General features: G+C 48.2%; 1 protein-coding gene across 3 annotated transcripts in view; it reads left to right on the forward strand.

Annotated features, from left to right (window-relative positions):
• vps13d (vacuolar protein sorting 13 homolog D) overlaps nt 1-21728 on the forward strand; it is a 54699-nt gene that overhangs the window by 9801 nt on the left and 23170 nt on the right. Inside the window, exons 17-48 of one of the 3 annotated variants that reach the window (XM_049016301.1) lie at nt 65-195; nt 302-434; nt 531-2801; nt 3232-3383; nt 3658-4740; nt 4886-4976; nt 5124-5250; nt 5380-5560; nt 6224-6448; nt 6943-6990; nt 7563-7779; nt 8276-8489; nt 8755-8926; nt 9324-9439; nt 9649-9876; nt 10255-10529; nt 10763-10896; nt 11431-11586; nt 11677-11878; nt 12565-12639; nt 13298-13495; nt 13975-14064; nt 14161-14301; nt 15233-15364; nt 16811-16916; nt 17762-17914; nt 18463-18598; nt 18882-18929; nt 19078-19228; nt 19324-19540; nt 19768-20015; nt 21010-21201. In XM_049016301.1, the coding sequence (XP_048872258.1) occupies nt 65-195; nt 302-434; nt 531-2801; nt 3232-3383; nt 3658-4740; nt 4886-4976; nt 5124-5250; nt 5380-5560; nt 6224-6448; nt 6943-6990; nt 7563-7779; nt 8276-8489; nt 8755-8926; nt 9324-9439; nt 9649-9876; nt 10255-10529; nt 10763-10896; nt 11431-11586; nt 11677-11878; nt 12565-12639; nt 13298-13495; nt 13975-14064; nt 14161-14301; nt 15233-15364; nt 16811-16916; nt 17762-17914; nt 18463-18598; nt 18882-18929; nt 19078-19228; nt 19324-19540; nt 19768-20015; nt 21010-21201 (8043 nt within the window). Of the gene's footprint in view, nt 1-64; nt 196-301; nt 435-530; nt 2802-3231; nt 3384-3657; nt 4741-4885; nt 4977-5123; nt 5251-5379; nt 5561-6223; nt 6449-6942; nt 6991-7562; nt 7780-8275; nt 8490-8754; nt 8927-9323; nt 9440-9648; nt 9877-10254; nt 10530-10762; nt 10897-11430; nt 11587-11676; nt 11879-12564; nt 12640-13297; nt 13496-13974; nt 14065-14160; nt 14302-15232; nt 15365-15899; nt 15975-16810; nt 16917-17761; nt 17915-18462; nt 18599-18881; nt 18930-19077; nt 19229-19323; nt 19541-19767; nt 20016-21009; nt 21202-21728 lie in introns of all 3 variants that reach the window. The other 2 variants (XM_049016299.1, XM_049016300.1) reach the window with 2 other exon arrangements.

Consider the following 21728-nt stretch of genomic DNA (forward strand, 5'->3'; position numbering starts at 1 on the left):
AGTGCAGGTTGTGGTGATGGAGGTTTTTATTGGCTGGTGCAGTAGCTGACCTTGTACACTTCAGGTTTTGGTTATCAGTCTGAGTTGGAACTGAGGGTAGCAGAAGCCGCCAGGAGGCAGTACAATAAGCTGAAGATGCAGACCAAGGCTGAGATCCGGCAGACGATTGACCAGCTGCTAGTTGGCGAGTTCATCGTAAGGCCTCTCTTAAGAAACTTCATGTTGATATTGTCCATCTACATATCTGATTTGCCCACTTCCTGCTGTGGTTTCCTTAATGATTTAGCATTTTCCTTGGCAGGAGAACAGCAAGCGTTGGACCATGAAGCTGGATATCTGTGCTCCTCAGGTGATCTTCCCAGATGACTTTCAGTCTGAAGACCCCATGTTAGTGGTTGTGGATTTAGGTCGCATTCTCCTGACTAATTCTCAAGGTACCGTTGGATGACTATCATACTTGTGTCATGATTGATTGCTGTTGGGTGACTATTATGAAAATGTACGTATTTATATGATATTTTTCATTGAAGATGAACCCAAGACAAAGCTGAAGTCCCCTCAATCAGAAGCAGATGAGCTTAGTGACGAAGAATACCAGACTCCTCTGGCCACGCCCCCTGCATCTCCCTCTCCTGAGCCAGAAATGGAGCTTGTAGATTCCATAAAGAGCACAGAGCTTCCCATCTGGAAGTCGGAGGGCACGCTGCCGTACAATCGAAAGTTCTATGAAAAGTACTCATTGTCCTTCAATGACTTGCAGATCATGGTTGGCCGGTACAAGGACAACTGGAAGCACCTCCAGGGAAGTGAGGTGGGGCCAACTCATGTTGTTGAGAAATTCAACGTCCTACTTAAGTTGGAGCAGAGGCTCTGCTATACTTCTGACCCTCAGCTCCCCGGTGCAGTTCTATCAGGAACTCTGCCTGACCTCAAAGTGCATGTTAACATGGAGAAAATGATAGCCCTCCGAAGCTGCTTAGCTACTCTGAGCGGCGCAGGAGAAGAGGAGGACTCCAGTCAAAAGATTACAGAGAATGGAAAATCGCCGGACCCTGTAACACTGCGTCATGAAAAAATATTCCAGAGAGAGGATGGCCTTCAAAAATCTCAGGGGTCTACAAAAAATCTCACTCAGAGTGTGATGACACTGGAGCAACACACAAGAGAGGTCCTGGTGGAGTCAAGACTGCTTCTTGCAGAGTTCAACATTAACTACATGCAGCTGGGCATCGAGAGTGGTGGCCGATATATTTCTGTACTTAAAGTTTTCGGAACAAATGCACACTTTGTGAAACGACCTTATGATGCCGAAGTTTCCCTCACCGTTCATGGGCTCCTTCTGGTTGATACCCTGCAGACTTATGGTTCAGACTTTGACCTTTTGGTGGCCTCCCACAAGCATCTCAGCTTTGATGTTCCTACAGGCAGCCTTAGGGAGAGCCAGCCGTCCTCCCCAATCTCACCTGATGGTAAACTTAATGAGTTATCAGATATTCATGGAGAATCCTTGCCAGATTTTGACAAAATGTCCCATATTAGTTCATTTCTCAAAGACCAGGATGCCCTCATTAAGCTAGAGTACCAGTTTGTCAGCTCTGACTGTCCATCTATGAACCTGGACAGCTCCCTCCAAGTGGCCACCATGCAAGTCAACAATCTCGACATTATCCTAAACCCAGAAACAATGGTGGAACTTCTAAAGTTCCTCCAAAATTCTTTCCCTAAAGAAGAGAGCTCATGGACTCCCTCACCCCAACAGTCTTATCACAAGTCTGATGAAGAAGGTTTGAATGAAACCTATCAGTCTACTTATGATCAGAACACAGAGGTAACTGTGGAGATACACCGATTGAACTTGTTACTCTTGCGCACTATTTCCACCGGCACTGTACTGGGTGGAGAGAAGAAAGGCATGAAAATTGCCACAGCCAGCATAAACAGTACCAAAGTCAATGTTTCCATGGGGAGTCGTCTCGATGTCAACGGTTCTCTTGGATGCATTCAGCTGGTGGACCTAACTCAGGAAGGAGGGAAAAGTCAGTCTGTGGTCAGCATTGGAAATGTGGAAGATCTTCCCCCAGAAGGGGAGATGGCCCTCTTCTCCGGCGCTGGTGGAGCACCGTCGGAAGCTCTGAATTTTCAGCTTTTGGAGAAATCACAAGGGGAGTGCTCCCTGCAGTTGCAGATGGCTTCTCTGCACTACAACCATTCTGCTAAGTTTCTGAAGGAGCTCAGTCTCTCTGCTAATGAGGTGGAGGACAACTTTCGCTCCATGTTGAAATCGGCAGCCACCAAAGTGTCCACAGTGCTTGCCACAAAGACGGCAGAGTATAGTGGCATGGTATCGATTTTTGAAACCCCATCCAGGAGGTCCAGAAGGCAGAGTCAGTGTAATTGGCCCAACAGTCTTGAAGATGAGGCTGATGTTGAGGTTCCAGTGGAGGAACCAAAAGTAGATTCTTTTATGGTCAAACTCAATTTAAACATTAGCATAGACTCCCCTGTTGTTTCCATTCCACGAAAGCCAGGCCACCCTGAGCTTCTAGTGGGACATTTAGGTAGTATAACCATTCAGAATTTTATGTCTGAGCAGGATAGCTCAGAGAGGGAAAAGTTGCAGGTTGAGGTTAAAGACATTTGTCTGTACTCACTCAACACCAGTCACTTGGTCCTCCGCAAGGCCACTCGTGCTGATCGTAGCTCCACCTCCAAATTCTCACCCAGTCACAGTAAGGGCAGCAGCCAGGAGGAGCTTCAGTTCACACGTCATGACTTTTTTGAGTCCCTGAACCGTGGGAGAGGTGAGATGCTTTTGTTATACCTTCATCCAGTTAGGAAAGACGAACAGTTGCCTGTTTTTCCAGTGGTATTTGAATAAATACTTTCCAGACCCACACAATCCCACAGTGGACTGGATGGATGGATGGGTTGCTTGCTTGATTGATTTATTAATTGATTGATTGATTTTCTAAAATCCTTTTAGAGGTTTTTGTGGTCAGGGGTTGTAGGAAACCCTAACATTTAATCTTGCTTCATTCAGTCCCTCTTAATAAATAGACCGTTGTATGTAATTTATTGTTTGTCCCCCTCAATATCAAACACTCTTCTGTTTGTGGCAGTTTCAAACCAGCATATAGTAGCTCCTGTAATATGATTGTTGGGTGATTAAAAAACCTCTTAGCCTCTGACCGAACACCGGTTAATCAGCTGTCATGTTTCCCTGTGTTTAAGCCTTTCACATCCTCAAAGACACCACGATCCAGTTCACCGTTGAGAAAGTTCCTGTTTCAGATGACACACAGTTTTCCTTCCTTTCTAACGATGAGCCGTTCCTCAGCGCAGGACAGCTCAGAGTAGAGGGCAGATTTGTCAATGCTGTACAGGTAAATTGCTCCAGCTTCTTAATTTATTTTATTTTAAGTTTTAATGTATCTAGTGCACAAGTCATTTGTTTCAATCCACTGTAGTTAGTGTATATATTTTGCCTCTAGGTGCAACCAGTCAGGGTTTTCATTGGGACCTATGGATCAAATGTGATACTTTTTTATAAATTTTACCCAATACCTGTTAATAACATTTTTTCTTTCCTTCGGTTTTTGTTGATGTAATCAGAGATGCTCCGTTAATGTAAACCATTCTCTCCTTGGTTTATTCTAGGTGTTTCTCGCCAAGCCTGTATATGAGCAGGTCTTGCAGACCCTGGACAATCTGTCCTTTATTGAAGATGATCAAGCAACACCGAGTCAGCCCCCAACTCCGCCGCCCCCCACTCCGTCCTACGCCAAGCTGCCTCGCTTCCCAGATTCGCAGGGCGGACTTTTTGCACACGACCCTCCCTTTGCTGGGCTGTCCTATGCTTCCCTGTCCTCCTCCCTCTCTACGCCCATTCCCCTGCCGGGCCACAGCCCTTCCCTCCGGCCCCCGTCTTTTACCCAGTTGAGGGCCATCTTTCGAGTGGCAGAGTTGCAGGTGCATCTCAGTGCTGACCTCAGCCAGGGCTCTCAGGGCCTGGTCAGCTTGTGTTTCCAGGACCTGGAGGGGGATTTCACCAAGGACCATCCTCAGTCTTTGGCAGTTGAGCTCACCCTTCGTTCTCTGCTAATGGAGGATCTTCTGGAGCCCAATCCAGACTCAAAGTACAAGCATCTCATGGTTTCCAGGGGTGCCCCAAAGCCCTCCACCTTCAGCCGCAAAGAGTACCTCTCACAGTCCTGCCCAACGGCATCCAGTGTCCTTTACCCTGATATGCCCCGTTCCCTCCCAGCCCAGATGGAGGAGGCACAGAATGTCTTCCAGTTCTACCAGAGACACCCCAACACACCATCTTCTGGTGCTCGGAAAACTGAAGACCCTGGTTGCCCAAGTACCCCTCCTCCCTCCCCAACCCCCAACATCCCGGCATCTCTCCAGGTCCCAGATTTTGATGATTCCTTGGTCCACATAAACATCCTCCTGGTGGACAAACGTCATCCTGAGTTCAAGAGCCGCTATGGCAGTGTCAGCCGCAGTGTGGATGTGGACTTCAACTGCCTAGACGTTCTCATCACTCTTCAGACTTGGGTGGTCATTCTCGACTTCTTTGGCATCGGCTCCACGGCGAACAACCATGCTGTGAAAGTTCCTCTAGACCCTACCCAGGAGACACACGGTCACCAGCCACTCTACACCTGTACAGAAGAACCAGGACTAGCCTATGAGGAGCAAGAACCGGAGAGGGTCAACACCAGGCTTGACCTGAAGGTAATTCCGCAAGAGGACTTTGAATACAAAGGATAAGATTAACAACTTGCATTTATTTAAACTTTTTGGTTGTTCATGCAAGTACATGTATTGATTCCTTCCCAGATTGATTGCTTTTCATTAATGTTCTTATTGGTCTTTCAAGGTTCATTCTCTATCCCTCGTTCTCAACAAGAAAACCAATGAACTCGCCAAAGCTAGTGTCTCCAAGCTGTCTGCCCATTTAGAGATGATTGGTAAGTTTACAAACTGGGTATCAAAGTCAAGTTAATATCCAGTTAATCCTATATCCTTGTCACAAAATGCCAGTGACCTGCTTAATGCACTTTGAACTGTGTTCCCACGCTTCCCAGTGTCTTCCTGAAACACGTCCTGTCTTTCAGAGGGAGACTTGACCCTGCAAGGCAGTCTGGGACGTTTATCGCTCAGTGACCTGACACCACATGGAGACCTGTACAGGGAGCGCTTCACCACACGGGGCGGCGAGGCGCTCGTTTTCAACCTCCTCAAGTATTCATTTACTACTCATGCTTACTGATATTCAGTTATACGTGAGACAGGCCCACATTCCGTACGCTTTGTCGTTGCGTTTGCGTTCCGCCCCCAGGTCTCTGAGGCTGCCCTCTCTGTCCCTTGCAGGTACGGTGAGCCAGACCCCTTCCTGAAACGTCAGTGCGACTTGAAGGTGTCTCTGCAGATGGCCTCCGTGCAGTACGTGCACACGCAGCGTTTCCAGGCAGAGGTGGTAGCCTTCATCCAGCACTTTACCCAGCTGCAGGACGTCCTGGGCAGGCAGCGGGCTGCGATGGAGGGCCAGGCTGTATGTCACTTTGGTTGTTTCTCAGTATGCGTACTTAACCGTACATGTGTTCTCATGTACCCGTTTTACATCATCAAAGACAAGTTCCAATACGCAAGAACATAAGTGCAGAGGAGAGTAAAAATCCCCGGATGCCGTTCTTGCCTCGCCCCAAATATCAAGGATACGTCGGTTGCATCCTCGCAGAATGAGGCCAATCCTATGATTCATTGTTTCCCAAGTTCATTCTTGGGAGGCAAGTTAGCAAGACCGGTCTTGCCAAGACCACAAGTACGATCTTTTCATTCTTGGTATTGAAAAACGCCCCTTGTTTTTATTTCAAATATGGTTTGACCTAATTTGAATTTGTAACTCCAAGCTTTACTTTATTAATCTTTGTAGTGTAACTTCAAGTCTTCCTCCAAGCACCTAAACAGCACTAAGGCTCTTTCAAAAGTGCCAAAACAGTGACTAATAATTAAATGAGGAGTCAGTTAGGCCAAAAACAAAACTGTGTTGCTGATTCTTTTGTAGTGTCATGTTTCCTGTTTGCAGTATAACGTTGTTTGTGGCATAAAGAGTCACGTTAATCAGCACGGTGTGTAATAAAGATTATAGGTGCATGCACTCGGACGTTGTGCAGATCCGGCAGTTTGTCAACGCTCTGTCGGCTCTGTCCGGCAGGTGCGGGAACGTCCTCAGCGAGCAGCCCGCATCCTCCTGGACATCGAGGCCGGTGCCCCGGTGCTCCTGATCCCAGAGAGCTCCCGCTCGCCCCGGCTCATCGTGGCCAACCTCGGCCAGCTACGTGTTCGTAACTGCTTCCTACCTGCCGGCTCACGTGGTACATTTTCCCACAAAGACAAGGTAGAGAAACTTACCATGGCACATGCCTTTTTCCCCTCTCTGGTGAGTCTCTGGCCCACACTCTGCCTGATTTGCTACCTGCCTGTTCTCTTGGAGCGTTTAGTTATGCCTGAGCTTGATTTCTGCACTGCGTCTCTCCCTATTGAGCCTGTTTTGGGGTTGCTTCCTTAACCTTAATTGTGTGTATGTGTGTGTTGTTACAAGCCTGTGCCTTTTACCCAAAGCAACCTTCAGGCTTGTAATTTTTGGTGGAAAACCTTTGAGCGTTTTGACAAATGTTAGTAGCATCTTCAGTAAAAATTTTGTTCGTCTTTGTTGTAATATTTTATTCTTTCCTTGGCTCGTCCCCTTCTCTTTCTTTGGAAATTCAGCATTGTAGAATATTTATCAGAGCCAAGCTTGTCATTTGTGTCACGTGCGGATAAACTACCTGCCATTAGTGGATCACCGTTGTTGTCATTTTAAATTTGCAGTACACTGCGTTTAGTCTTCCTGCTGTCATTCACGCATCATGTGTTCGCTTTTGTTTCCACGAGAATCTGGTTTTGCATGCCAGCTTCTTCAAGGATCCTGCCCCCTATGAGGTACCCTGTCACACGGGAAACCTTACTCTCCTTTGGCTCATTTTGACTCTCACATTCCCTTCTGTGCATGCGTGTGTCTATCTGAAGGTTTGGTTCTCTTTCATTAGTCAACTTGCAAGGGGTCTGATCATTGCAAGAGTTTGTTCATTTATTTGTGAGTTTATAGCGTCTCTGTGTGGCGAGTCACTGGCATTTCAAGGACGTTGCTGGCTTTCTCTGACTGCTGTGTCTGCTTGCAGTCAGCAAGTCGCGTAAGAGGCGGCTCACTGAAAGCAGAATGGCCTGCGTTCTGCTAACAGTGCAGAGGAAATGCCAGTTTTGCTCTCCTGTGCTTTTTTTATTACTGTTATTGTGTACTTATTTTTAATTGGCTAATGCCTGTTGTAATTGCGGCCATTACTGTGCGTTCTTCACAGGATGCACCAATAAAACCAGCCCGATGGTCTTTTGATTCAGCACCATTGGGTCCCATTTCCGTCAATCCAGCTTGTTCTGGTTCATGCTTTGGTGTCTGTAGTGGAAACATGGCTCCTGTCGCTTTGGACTCTGCTAACATGTGTTGCATTCTGCAGGACCGTGTGAGAAACGTTCCCCCTGCACCCAACTCTGGGCCCAGGGAGGAGTCTCCGGAGCCGGCCTCCAACGGCACTGGCACTGGCACTGGCACTGGCACTGGCACTGGCACTGGCACTGGCACTGGCACTGGCACTGGCACTGGCACTGGCTTTTCCTTGGGCCGGCCCCAGCCTGCCCCGGGGAAGATGCCTGCTGTGGATATTGTTAGTCCTGGTGAGCTGTCAGCGCTTAACTGGCTGTAAAACCCAAAGCCCCCCAACCCCCTGGCTGTTTTAAGTGTTATTTATATAGGCTGTGCTGTGGAAAAACCTTACTCAGCATTACTGTACGTTGGGAAGGTTAGAAGATGCCCCCTTTAAATGATCCATTTCCATCAAAGCCCCAGGCCCCTTGTGATCATAAAATACACCATTAATAAGATTCTACCCTGGGTGTTCAGGGCATCGTTAATTAGCAAATGAATTATTCAGCTTACAAAGCTTGACTAATGGGCAATCATCACTGCCCGTTAATTAATGTCATAAAGCATCTGAAAAGCAAATTATATAAATGATAAAATGACTTTATACCATAGTAAAATATGTACCGGTAGGAACTTACTGTTAGTTCTCACAAAAAAACACAGGACAAGTGCAAATTGGTCTAAAAATGACTTTGGATGCAGCCGCCCTTGTCACTCTCTGACCTCTGACCTCTGTGCCGCTGCCAGAGGAGCACGTTTGCCTGCTGGACTGCATCGCCCTAGACCTGCAGGAGATGGACATCTTTGCAGCGGAGCGGCTGCCCTGCGAGTCCTGGGACGGCACCAGGAAGCCGCTGGAAGGCGACCTGCTCTTCCCCTCCTACTCGGTGCGCCGCACAGGGGGCAGCCTACTGAAGGAGCGCTGCCGGCTCAGCCTGAAGGTGGAGAGGAACCTGGACAAGTGAGCAGGGGGCCCCCGTCTCTGTGCCTGCACCGGCCAGCTCGCTGGCTTAGCAGAGGCGTTATCCTGTTTATACAGCCGCCTGGTTCGAATAACTCGCTCTAAGCCTTTTGTTGCATGACCTGAAGGTGGATGCCGCTTAATCTCTTTCTGGGAATTGTTTATGCTCTGTGCCATTTCTAATGAACCATTACAGTTGTGTGAAGAAGTCAGTTCATTCCTTCCTGTAACCTCTTCCCTGCCTGAACCTCTCCTCCTGCTGCAGGGAGCTGAGCCATTCTGTGCCAGACATGTCTGTGCAAGGCAGCCTGTCCTCCGTGCACTGCTCCCTGGACCTGGACCGGTACCGGCTGATCCGGGGGCTCCTGGAGAATAATCTGGGGGAACCGGTGGAGGAATTCCTCCGACCCTACAACCTGCAGGACCCCAGCACCTACGTATGGCGAACAGCGTTTTGGGGTTTTTAGCACAAACACAAATGTGCAGTTGGTGGCGTTAATATTAAAGATGTTAATTATAGGCAAGAGGCCGGCAGAAAGGTTGCTGTACATTTAAGTGTCTGATGAAGGGTGAATGGCTCATAGTTGAGTGTGATTATTAGAGAGTTTTCCCTTGTGGGGACATTTGGACCCCTTGATGTAATATATACATGACACACACACACAAATATCCATTAGCAGGAATGTTTCTCCTGACCTTGTGATCTGCTTTGTATTTCAAACTCGACAGAGGTCATGTTTTTTTGTTTTTGCACTGCTGTACCTATTATGACACAATGCATAATGAAACCTTGTAAATGCAAACACTGCCCCCATGTTCCCTGGCTCCCCCCAGACGGTGCTGAGTGGGGATGTGTACACTGGCCTGTCCTTCCTCGTTGACATGATGGACGTCACCCTGGAGCTACTCGACACTCCGGCTGCTACGGGTTGGACGCGCTCTTTGGCCAGGTAGGCAGTTCAGTCTCTGGGAATCCAAATGAAATGCTCTTTGTTAGCCGTCCTGAACTGAAGCGCAGTGCATCAGCAGTGTGGCTGCCTGGCCGCGGTTACGTTTCGCAGGCGCTAGCCGCTTGCAGTAGCGTCCTTCCAGAGCTATCTTGACGGCTTCCCCACAGGCTCGCGGGTTCGGCTCTTTGACCGCCGTGCCGCCACTGCAGGTTCGACTTCCGCAAGTCCAAACTGCTGTTTGAGAGCTTCTCCAATGGGTCCAAGTCTGTGAACCTGGTGTCCCACTCGCTGCTGGCGTACGACACGCGTTACGGGGGGCCTGACTCCACGCCGGGCACCGATGCCTCTGGGGGAAAGCACAACGTGTTCCACTGTATCCTGCAGCCCTCCAGGACCGGGTCCAACCGGGCCACTCTGCAGATGGAGCTGCACTACAGGTTCGTTGGCTGTCCTGGGCCTGTCCTGTCCTGTGCCCAGTCCTGCCCTACTGTGTCCTAAATCCTTTTTGTTAGTGTCATAGTCATTTCAAACTGATCCAATTTAGAAATTAATTAGGTAATAAATTAGTGCTGTTGGTACCCAGTTGATGGAACTCTGTCGGAAAAGAAGGATCAATTTGTGACTTTGAGGGTACAGTTACTTGACACTGGGACTGTTCCCTCAAGGGTCTGCCTCTGTACTCTAGCTGTAAGTAAATTTACCTTTTAAGGTACAGAAATAAGGACATTATTGTTTGTACCCTGGGGAACTAAACTGTGACAGCGCTGTGCCATATTTCTGGCGGTGTAGACATTGTACCCCCCATCCTGGCTCAGGTCCACCCGGGACTCGTCCTGCTTCACCGTGGTGCTCAACAACTTGCGCGTCTTCCTCATCTTCGACTGGCTTCAGCTGGTGCGCGACTTCCTGCGTGTGCCGGCCGAAAGTGGCGCCACCCATGGGAGGCAGCGCTGCCCCAGTGGCGGCAGCGATGTGGGAGCCCCCCCCACCGCCGTCATGCCCAAGACAGTCAAGAGCGGCGTGGTCACCAAGAGGTCCACTGTGCCGGTTACTCAGGAACGTCACCTGGAGATCAAGGTCAACGTGACGGGTGAGGCAGCAGGAGAGAGAATGCTTACGGGAGTCTACGTCTCTGAGCAGATTAGCCATAATCCCCTGCAAGATGTACTCAAATTTCCATTCACTTTCTCCTTTGTTTTTGACTTAATGAGTTATCGTTACATATTGGGTATATTAGTTCTACCTGCAGTTTAATTCAGTCTGAGCCCGGCTAAGTATAACCAGATATCCGTGTTTGTGTTGGACCCTCCTGCTGTGCCACAGGAACGGAGTTTGTGGTGGTGGAGGAATCTTCCTGTCTGGACACCAATGCCATCATCCTCAAGGGCACCACTGTGCTGACCTACAAGCCTCGTCTGCTCGACCGCCCATTTTCCGGAAGCCTGGCTGGCATTGAGGTTGGTGACGCCCATGTCTATGAACAAGTGCAGTACAGTGCTTCCCAGTCCGGTCTTCAGGGACCCGCAGATGGTCCGACGTTAATGCTCCTTCCCGGCTTCCAGTGAAAACGTGGACTGTCTGACAGGGAGCTGGGAGGGAGCAAGAACATGGACTGTCTGTGTGTCACTGCGAACTGGGTTGGGAAACACTGACAAAGTGGCTTGTAAGTGTGTAGAAGAGCATTATTCGTGTATAGAGAAATGTTGCGGTAGAAAATGTTTTTGGTTCTTTGCTCACGAGCCGAGTAGTTGAACCCATTTCTGAGCTCCTACTTTTATACCAGTTCTAAACTGTTCTAAAATGATTAGCTTAATTTCACTTTGAATTCTCGAGCAGGTGCTGTTTGTCCCGATTGATTGTTCTTTACTTAACCGTAACTGTTCCCCGCTGCTTTGATAAGTAGCTGTGATGCTGTGGCTTTTTGTGGCTTCCTGTCCCTGTCCTCCTGTCAGCGTTGATGACCGCGGACATGTCTCCATCCCCGTACCTAGGTGTTCTCCTGCCGGCTCGGCAGTGAGCAGGAGACGGCGCTGTCCATCATCGACCCCGTCAATGTACAGGTTGAGCTCTGTGGAAGCCCCACCTATCAGAGCAGCTCTGGCCTCCTGGATGCCTTCAACATGGAGGACATCCCACCTCTGCTGGAGGTATGCAGGCATTGCAAGCATTTAGTCAGGAGGCGGCAGTCCAAATCTGACTACTACCATGTTCAGAACACTAGAGCGTTTTCTTTACAGATTCAGTTCCCGGCCCTGGACATCCGTCTCTCCTACAATGACGTGCAGCTCTTCCTGGCCATCGCCAAGTCCATCCCCACCTCCAGCTCCCTGGGGCCCAGTGACCTCGCCCCCTGCAAGCCGCCGGGCCCATCTGCAGCCGGCCCTGATTCCTCTGCTAGTCAGAAGGACCTTTTCAAGCAGAAGACGCAGGCCTTACTGGGTATGAGCGTCACTGTTAGAGCCTCTGCTGCCCTTATATTCTTTGCATCTTTTCCAGCTTTCCGCTATATCATTGTAAAAACTTCCATTTACACTATGATGCCACAATATTAGTGAAACGTCTTAAAATTAGGGTGGTGATCAGTGTCAGGCAGCCACCCAATACACATGAGAGTCACAATAAGCAACAGACAGAAAAGCATTAACAGCAATATCTCCTGTACAGTCACATGACCAGAAGCTTAACCTCCATCTGCAGGAAAGTGATGTTGGAAAAAGGTGTAAGCTGTTTGACCGATGGGGTTAAGGATAAAGATGAGATAAATTTGCCATTTGCAGAAGTACAGGTACATTGGAATACTTCTCTTTTCCTCATCTTGCTCTCCATAGCTTGTGGATCTCAGTGTAGGGTTAGCTGACATGCTGGGAGCTAAGGACCTCGCTCAAGGGCCCACAGATATTCCGACCCCAGACGCAGAGACTTAGTCCACTGAGCCACTCGGCACCCCCTAATGAGACCTCGCGGCTGCTGGGGGATTTTGAAGGAGGATTTTCAAATCACGGGGCGATGTTTTCACTCCCAAGAGTAGGAATTCTGGGAAGGAATAGTGGGACACCATGGAAGGCAGGAAGGCCAGGGTGGGTCAGAGCCCTTCTAGGTGAATAACGCATCACTCTCGTCTTCAGAGGGCCAACTGGGCCGCCTACAGGACCTGGGCTTTAAGAAGGAGGACTGTCGAAGGGCACTTATCCTCTGCAAAGGTAGGTGTCTGTGCTCACAGGGAGCGCCACATCGCCAGGGGACTACATGGAAATGCAGACCAAAGTCCTGCTTCCATTATATTAAATGGAAAAAAATATTTCACCACCAAAAAACCCCAAACATTTTTTTTTAATCACTAGAGCATTTTAATCTAGAAAAAAATATCAAAGGCTTAATATGAAAAAACAGTGAAATGTCCAAGAGGATGCAAATGATAGCGAAGACTAAATGCTTATCAATAGTCCGTTCATGCTATACTTCACACATGACGTGCCGAGGAAATTGTGCAGATTCTTTTTTTTTACACGCAATGTTTGGCTGGAATGGTAATGTTGATGTGAATCACTGCTTGTAGCAAGTATATGCTATGGCTGAAAAACATATTCAGGAAATTGAACTTTTAAATTGAAATTGAATATTAACCCTGATGATCCATTATGACAAAGTGAATTACCGCCAATCGAGGGATTGCTGTAGTCAGAAGTGCCAATTGCCTTTGAAAAAGCAATCCTGATATAACAGGTAAATATAATGATCTGACTTTGAATTTCTACTCATAGCCTACAAGTGCTAATTATCACTGTAGACCCATCGTCCAGACGTAGCAGTGACTGTGAAACGTACACGTGTGTCTTCACATGCGCTGTGTTTTGCCAGGACAACTGGACCAGGCTGCCACGTGGCTGCTGGAGAACGCTGAGATGGCCACCTCGTCGGCAGGGGGCGGGGCCGACTCGGCGGGCCACTCCAGCCACCCCCTCTCCGGGGTGGAAGTGAAGGCCGAGAACGTGTGCATCTGCTTCATCGACGACTGCCTGGACTGCGACGTCCCGCTGGCTGAGCTCACCTTCTCGCGTGAGTTCCAGAAGCGACCCTTTCCAAACGATCAGGCAGCTAAGAATGGCCATGGATTGGAGATGGCCGTGTGTCCGGTATGTCATCAGTTCTGTGCCCTGTGCTGCCTGAGACAGGTTCCAGGCTGGTTATGACCTTGTACTGGCAAAGCAGTTGCAGAAGATGAATATTAACAAATGAGATGCAGTTACGTTTAAATAAGTATGAAAAGTAGATTTCGAGCATTATTTCGCAGGTTGAGCGTTTTAATGAAAAACTGCGTTGCGCAGTGGCATGACAGCACAGCTGATAGTCGGTTTAGAGCGGGGTGCTTGGTGGTGCAGAAACTGACATCAGTTATTCCAAGTTGTGGTTTCGATTTCAAAGAATGGGTGAGATCAGTGGGTAACGCTGTCACCGGAGCCGCCCAGTGCTGATGTGAGAGTAGTGTGTTTGTTGTGGTGCTTCCATGTCTAACGACCATAATCGTGCCTCTTCAGGACTTTATGTACTGCAGCGTATTGGCTCCACCCAGGAAGGCAACGCCAGCTTCACGCTTTCCGGAGACTACTATAACCGTGAGCTGTCCGGTGAGCCAGCCCCCCCCTCTCAGGGCTCGTCGCCCAGCGCGTGGCGCAGCTATGTGCCCATTAGCCAAATTGCCACCTCCCATGTGTGCCCCCCAGGCTGGGAGCCCTTCATCGAGCCCTGGCCGTGCTTCCTGAACTGGCAGCAGCAGGCGGCAGGGCGTTTGCACCCCCCCCGGCTCAGGATGAGCGTGCGGGCCAAGCAGAGGCTGGACATCAACATCACCTCAGTCTTACTCGGTGAGTCCTCAGTAGGGTTGCAAACTTCCCAGAAACTTTCCATTGGATGGGAACTTGAGCTGGGAAATTTTGAAGGTCCTCCAAGTCGGAAACTTTCCATGGGTGTAAACAGGGATATATGGAAATTCTCCAAATTTTGCAACGCTAGTCCTCACCGGGCGTCAAAGGTCAGTATTCTTCCATCAGTCGCTACACTGCATTGGCTAGTTTGTCAGGTTTCTAACCGGAAGCTTCCAAGTTCAGTTTCGAACACTGGGAAATGCCCTCGTCTGACATCTTCGTGTTGTACTTGCATATTAACTTGCACTCCAATTAATGTTTTTTTCCATTTTTTTTTATTCTTGCACTAGTTCTGATCTTAATTTGTCTTGCACTGTGTTCTGAAAAATAATCTGCTGTAAATCTATTATCTATTTCATATTTTCACCCATTTGTCTTCATACATAGTGTTCCATGAATCGTTCCTCCTGAATGTCAGATAGTATTGTTATGCTCCAGTTTGGAACGGGCCACGGACAATTCTGGTATGTTTGTCCTCACCGGCAGTAAAATGTCCGAGCCCTGAATTCAGATAATATGGACTCAGAGACTCAAAGAAGAGCCTTAGCCTGCTATAATAACCAGTCTGTCCAGCTGTAAAGTGGATTACAGTGCAATTTATGCCGGTCAGCGGTTGTAAGTTTCTTTTGATCAGCTTATTACTGGTGATACTGCGGTTATTGATTATGATTATGAAAATACTACTAGTACTTGCCACTGAGACTAAAACTGCATTGTAATGGCACTGAAATTTATTACAGTAAGTTAAAGAGCATTGAAAATGTATTGCATAATATAGTACATTAGGTGGGATATAGTACATTGTTGGTTATCTTTCTTATTTTGTTTATAATTGCTGCTTGGTTCCCCCCATTCCCCCCCCAACCCACAGAGCAGTACAGCACCACCAAGAGCTCCTGGCTCGCTGATTACTGCAAGGAGAAGGATGAAGGTGCGACATCCCCCTGTTCAGCACCCATGCCCTGGATGGGCTCCTCTGTGGACCCGCCCTCTGTTGGCCAGAGTAAGTCTCTGCATTTTTAGCCTGTAAATCCAGTGGTGACATTTAAATACAAGAAGATATTTATACAGGTGTGAGATGCTCTGCCTTTGATTTTTAGTGTTAAACATAATTCTTCAGTGGCCAAGGGCATAATGTTGGGTTGAGCATTGAGGGGGGTTGAGGTCTCCAACCATCTAAGGTGTTCCTGGGGGGTTATGCTGGCTGGTTTTGGTTCTTGGGGTGGTTATCAGGACTCGGACGATGCCTTCAGAAGCTCATGTTTAGTACAGGCCTGAGGCGTTCGTACAGCGGAGGAATCTGTTGAAGGTCTTTTGAAGGTCATAGTGTGACTGTCTGCTACTGGGACACGCCCCCCTTTGCGGCTCCTCTGCTCTCCTTTAGCAGTCTGGCGAGTTGGCTGACTGTCATCGCTGGCTTGGTGTTTCCTCTGAGAGGCTACCCCAGCGTTGGCTTTTTTCTTCTCCTCCTCCTCCCCTCCTTTCCTTGTCACATGCGTGCGTCTCTCCCCTCTAACTCTCTGTCTCCCTGCTGTCAGGTCTCCCTCTTTTCCACCTTAGAACTAGGAGCTCAGCCAGCTTGACTTGTCTCGAGCAGCAGATTCGTGCCAGAGGTACAGTGCTTAGAGTGAGCAGCTCTTTGTTCCGGCCGTGCCGTACGTGCGATAGGCCTGCCGCTTCTCAGCCTTGCCGGATGATTCTGTGCCTTTCATCGGGCAGTTTCGTTAATAAAAATGGGGCTTTATAAAGCTTACAAAGAATGGAGGCTCTTGTAAGCTTTATAAGCCATGAAAACGAGCATCCTTAGCTTTCATTGTTGGAATGTGTACGATACTTGTGCAAGTCGCCATGCAGTGAATCGCTTGGTGTCACCTGCAGGTCTTTTTCCTGGTTCTATCGCTTTTTATATTTGTTTTTGTTTGCTTATTTTATTTATGCATTTTCCGCCTGTGTTACCGTTTCATGATTGATTAACAGCCTTCTCCCCAGTTTAAGTTGGCTCATTTGTCAGTGTGTCGTCCCGCCATTTTCTCTCGGTGCGTTTGTTCCCTGTCCTCATTATTGCTTACACTGCATCATCATACGTTTTGCCAAGGGAGGCACGTAGGACATCCTTTGGAGAGAAATGTAAATCATTTTGTTGATCCTACTTCCAGAGGCTGACCACATGATTAATTATTTAGATCAGTGTTTCTCAGTCGGGCCTTGGAGACCCACAGACAATCCACATCTTTGGGAGGGAGCAAAAACGTGGACTGTCTGCGGGTCCCTCTGGACTGGATTTGGAAACACCGATTTAGATGAAGGTAAAGCTGTATTTGGACAGCCAGTTGTAGATGCAGTGCGAGAACTGGGCCCAAACAGGCAGTGATTTTGCTGAGATTGCCGTGGGTTTGCCCAGTGCGAAGCCTGGTTCTCATAGCCCTCTTTACTTCCTTCCGGTCCCCAGTGGATGTCAAGCTGTCCAAACGGAGGCAGCCGTTTGTGCCCTATGCCCTACGGAACCACACCGGATGCACCATGTGGTTCGCCACCCTCACCACCACGCCCACCAGGTGAGACTCCATCCTTCCCTGGATGCCAGGAGACTGAACTTTTGTGGTGATTAGACACTGTCACTGTGTACTGATGGAGCTCCTTTACAAACAACTTGGTTTATGTAATGAACAATAACAGTGATTTGAAGGAATGAGAGTATATCCAATCACAATTCAATTTGTTTTTATGTCGTGCCTTTCACAACAGTCACCCGAAGGCCGTTTGCATGGGTGTATTGTGGTACATTATAGGATCATTAATGCAGAATAATACAAGAACAAAGAAAGAAAGAGAACAAAAGAGAATGAACGAATGGAATGAATGAAAGAGAATGAACGAAAGAAGTACGAACTCGGATGAAAGAATGAAGGAAGGATAGAGAATGAACAAACGAAAGAGTGAACGAAAAAAAATGAACAAATGACATACTAACATTGAAAAAGAGAGAGTTTGCTTGCTAAAATCAAAGTGTGATAGTTGTGCAAATGTTGTGTGCCGGCGGGTCCCGACTTTTTTAACCTGCTTCCCATTGGGCAGTTAATTGGCTCTGACAGTGAACCAGACTGTGATTGACAGTGAACCAGACTGTGATTGACAGTGGTGCACAGAAATCCCATCTCTCGCATCATTGCATATCAGTACTAGAGAGTATCTTAGTCGAATAACACAGAAGGTGTCTATTAAGACCATTATCTGCATGCTGCTGACATAGTTTGATTTTTAAATATGTACATCATTGGGCTTCAGACCAAGTACATCTCCTGGGATTAGAGCCAGTGACCTTTTCAACTATATGTCGACTAGAGGCATCTGACTTTGCGTGCTGTAGGCCTGATGTTAAGAAGCACACTTTCGCCCACAGGGTGGCGCTGTCTCACAGTGGCAGTGCAGATTCCATTTCTGATCCCCACGGGCCGGGTCTGGATGACACTCACAACGTCAGCCAGTGGCGGGAGGTGCTGCCCGGAGAGGAAATCCCCTTTGAGTTTGAGGCCCGGGAGAAACTGAGGCACAGGTGGGTGTGGGGTCCGTGTCTGTCGAGCTCAGAGCATGAGGCCTACTGATTATTATTGTTTTCTGGCTGTATTGCAGTGTTAAGCTGTTTATGTTAAACTACTATGCAAAGTGTCTTATTTATGCCCGTAAATATTTGAGTACATATCCATCCATACACCTGCTTCTCCTGGTGGATATTGTGGTCAATACGGTTGGGAATGTAATGCATTACCTGTTTAATGTTGGACCCTCCTGGATTTTGTACACAAATCTTTTTCTGCCGTTGCTAAATTTTCCCTGTTTTTTTAACAATTAATATATTTGTTAATGTTGAGAACGCATGTGATCCAGAGTAGAAATGGGTACAGAGAATGGGTGGATGAATGGATAGAGGAATGTTTATATTTATTTGAAAATGTTCATGTTTGTTCCAAACATAGACTGAACGTTGGGTATTGTGGCAGTAGCAGTGGTTTGTCTTTGACCTTTGAGGAGCAGCCTTGGTCTTTATCAGGCAGATTTGCGGCAGCGTCCTGCTCGTTTTGAGTTTGGCTGACCTTGTTCCAGGCACACCCATGACCTGAAGCTGCATCAGCTACTGGTTCGTGTGGGAGGCTGGGAGCAGGTAAAGCCTGTCTCCGTGGACAAGGTGGGGGTGTTCTTCCGCTACGCTGCCCCCGATCGTAACAACCAGTCCAGCACCGTGAGTCCCTCTCAACTGGCTTGAAAATAACATCTCACTCTGTTGTTCGGATTCTGGGAACCACTTCATTCTTGTGGAATAAGTATGGAGAATTGCAGTCTTTCTGCTTAGGGTCGAAAGTGCTGTTTGTTGCTATGGTGACTCTCTGATTTGATCTGAAAGTTGAGACCTGCCTCATTTTTAGGTGTTGCGGTGTGACACAAGCTCAAAGGAACTCTGTCTATTTGTCTTTCCGTTTTTTTTGTACATAATATAAAAACTGATCGGCTCTTTCATCCGCTAGGTTGGCAGCCCAATCAGTCGGACCAACATTATACATCCTCACGTCTACGTAAGTCCATCTTTGTTTCATAAAAAAATCTTTGTGGAACTTACCTGAGGTAGAATTCTTATTGAAACTGACGTTCAGTGTCTGCCCCGATTTAACAGAATCATAGGAGTTTCCTGTCTGTGATTTTCTTTGTCCTCTGCCGGTCCAGTTCTCGGCCCTTCCGCCAGTCAGAGTCGTCTTCTCCATCACCATGGAAGGCAGCGCACGCAAGGTCATCACAGTACGCTCAGCGCTCATGGTCAAAAACCGGCTGGAGGTTCCCATGGAGGTCCGCCTGGACAGTCCGTCTGCCCCCGACAGTGAGTGTCACCTTTCTAGCCCCCCCAGTAAGTGAAGTGAAGTTTTACTTAGTCTGGGATGCTTCAAGCCAACACTCATTTCTCATCGCCAATAGAGCCAGTGGTTCTTCCCCCAATCCTGCCTGGCGAGTCGCTTGCTGTGCCCCTGCACCTTACTTCCTGGAGGCTGCAGGCTCGGCCCAAAGGCCTGGGCCTCTTCTTCTGCAAGGTTCCGATCCATTGGACCACTGTAGAGCGGCCTGGCGAAGTCAGCAGCAGTAAGAGGGAGTGTCAGTCGGTGGACTTTGAGGACCACCTCAAACGAAGCTTCAGGTATAATGGCCGTGCGCAAGGCGAAGGACTGTGGATGGGTACATCATGTAGATGTAGGAGATGTACTTCATCATGTGCACTTCCTGAAATAAGGACACTATTTCTGTAGCTTAATAAGACAATCAAGTATGACTGCTGATGACAAACATATTCAGGTCAAGTTCAGACACATGAATTTGAATAGATCCAGTGGAGTTAGTAAATGGATTCATGTTTCTGGCTCCGAGGTTCTGCGTGGTGATCAAGAAGGAGTTCTACCCTGAGCAGCAGCCCGCGAAGGCCGTGCCGGGGGCACCCAAGGAGATCTACCGGCAGCCTGGCCACACCATCTACCTGCTGCCCACGCTGGTCCTGGCCAACCTGCTGCCCTGTGACCTCAACTACTACATGAAGGGCACCACCATCAAGGGCACCATGAAGCCTGGCAGGGAGGCCGTGCTGCACGCCGCAGATACCTCCCAGAACATGGAACTGGGTGAGGCTCTTAGCTAGGCTACCTGCCGGTGGTTGGCTCAAAACCCGAGAAGAGTCATGCTGTTGAATCCTTGAAGAGCACTCATAAGTACTGAATCTGGATGTTTTGGAAGCGTTGGGAGATGTTCATATAGTACTCCATTCTGTATTATAGTTCAATAGTGCAAGTTAAAGTCCCGGAAATCTCCTTCACTTGCTAAGTTCCTTTATGTCTCCACCATTTGCTTGTTAGGTGCTTCCAGTCTCCAGGTCCATAACCCAACCCAAAGACACTAACCCAGCTCTCTTTGCCCCACCTTCACCGATTATGCACCACGCATGTTTGCATGGGACCTTCCTGATTTCAGTACCATCTCATGGTCTCCGTTCATGCTTCTATGACTTGTACTGAGCATGTACACTGTCTTATTTATTTCTTTGTCGGGGGGACATTTGTGGTGAGATTTTCAAACACTGCTCTTGCATAAAAATGTACTGCCTTACCAATAATTGCTTGACAACCCAATAAAGCCTAGTTTGGTCATACAGTGGAAATGGTTTCCTGCACATGGTAATCCCTCCCAATGCGTAGCAAATCCCCCTTTCTCGCACCACTCTTAATTGGTGTGTCGAACAAAATAACTAGCTATGTAAACAGGAAAACTGACAAAGCATCTGCACAGAGTTTATTTTATCGCATGTTTATATCTATAGCTACGTGTTCCAACCCATACTTCCTATTGCATTTATGGTGATATTCTGGGATTTAGTTGGGCTGCAGGTGTCATTTATGCCTGGATAGATTCACTCATGTGGTTCTAGATCCACTCGGGTTTGCAACCACCAGATAATCCATGTTGTCTGGTCTGAATTTGTTCAGCTCCCTTTCAGGGCTCTTAAAGGTCTTACCAGAACTGGAGGGTGTTCTGCACTTGATGTCCATGGCTGAGGCTGGCCACCCCCCCCCTGTGTAGTGCGTTAGCCTTAACTCTGGACGCTCTGCTCTCTCTCGGCAGGCGTGCTGCTGGAGAACTTCCCCGAGTGCAAGGAGCTGCTGATCCCGCCGGGAACCCAGAACTACGTGGTGCGGATGCGGCTGTATGACACCAATAAGCGCCTGCTGTGCCTGACCATCCGCATCGTGCTCCGCGCCCAGGGAGCCCTCAAGATCCTCATCTCCTCCCCCTACTGGCTCATTAACAAAACCGGTATGCAACCTGCAACCACTTGTGACCAATCCATACATGCTATATCAATATCGTACGATCAAGTAGCATATGGCTTTTAAGCCAATTTTTGTTTTTGATTCATATTTAATTGAATACATTTTTATTGGTGTAGTGCATTTTCACAATATTACGTTGTTTTTAATAGGTTAACACACTCCCTGCCCAAAGCCTGCAGTGAGCAAGCCAGAGGCGACAGTGGCAATGAAAACACAGTAGTATGAAGAAATCTTGGGTGGAACCAGGCTCTAGGGACCGGCAGAGGAAGTCAAATTAGCAAAGTCCTGATTTTATGCACTGAAGTTTTAGTCAGGGTGTAAATGCAGAGTCACAGGCAGCAGGGCAGGGGCAGGAAGGGCAACGCAGGCAGTAGGGGCAACGCAGGCAACAGGATAGGCAAGATATTTTGCTTTTTTTGTATCTCCAGGCAGCACTCCCCAGGTTGGGTAGGCGGGATTAAAAGTGCATTAGCCTTATTAGGGGAGACTAGAGGCAGTGCAGACAGTTAC

Source organism: Brienomyrus brachyistius, chromosome 6 (assembly GCF_023856365.1).
Source record: "Brienomyrus brachyistius isolate T26 chromosome 6, BBRACH_0.4, whole genome shotgun sequence".
NCBI classification, from domain to species: domain Eukaryota; kingdom Metazoa; phylum Chordata; class Actinopteri; order Osteoglossiformes; family Mormyridae; genus Brienomyrus; species Brienomyrus brachyistius.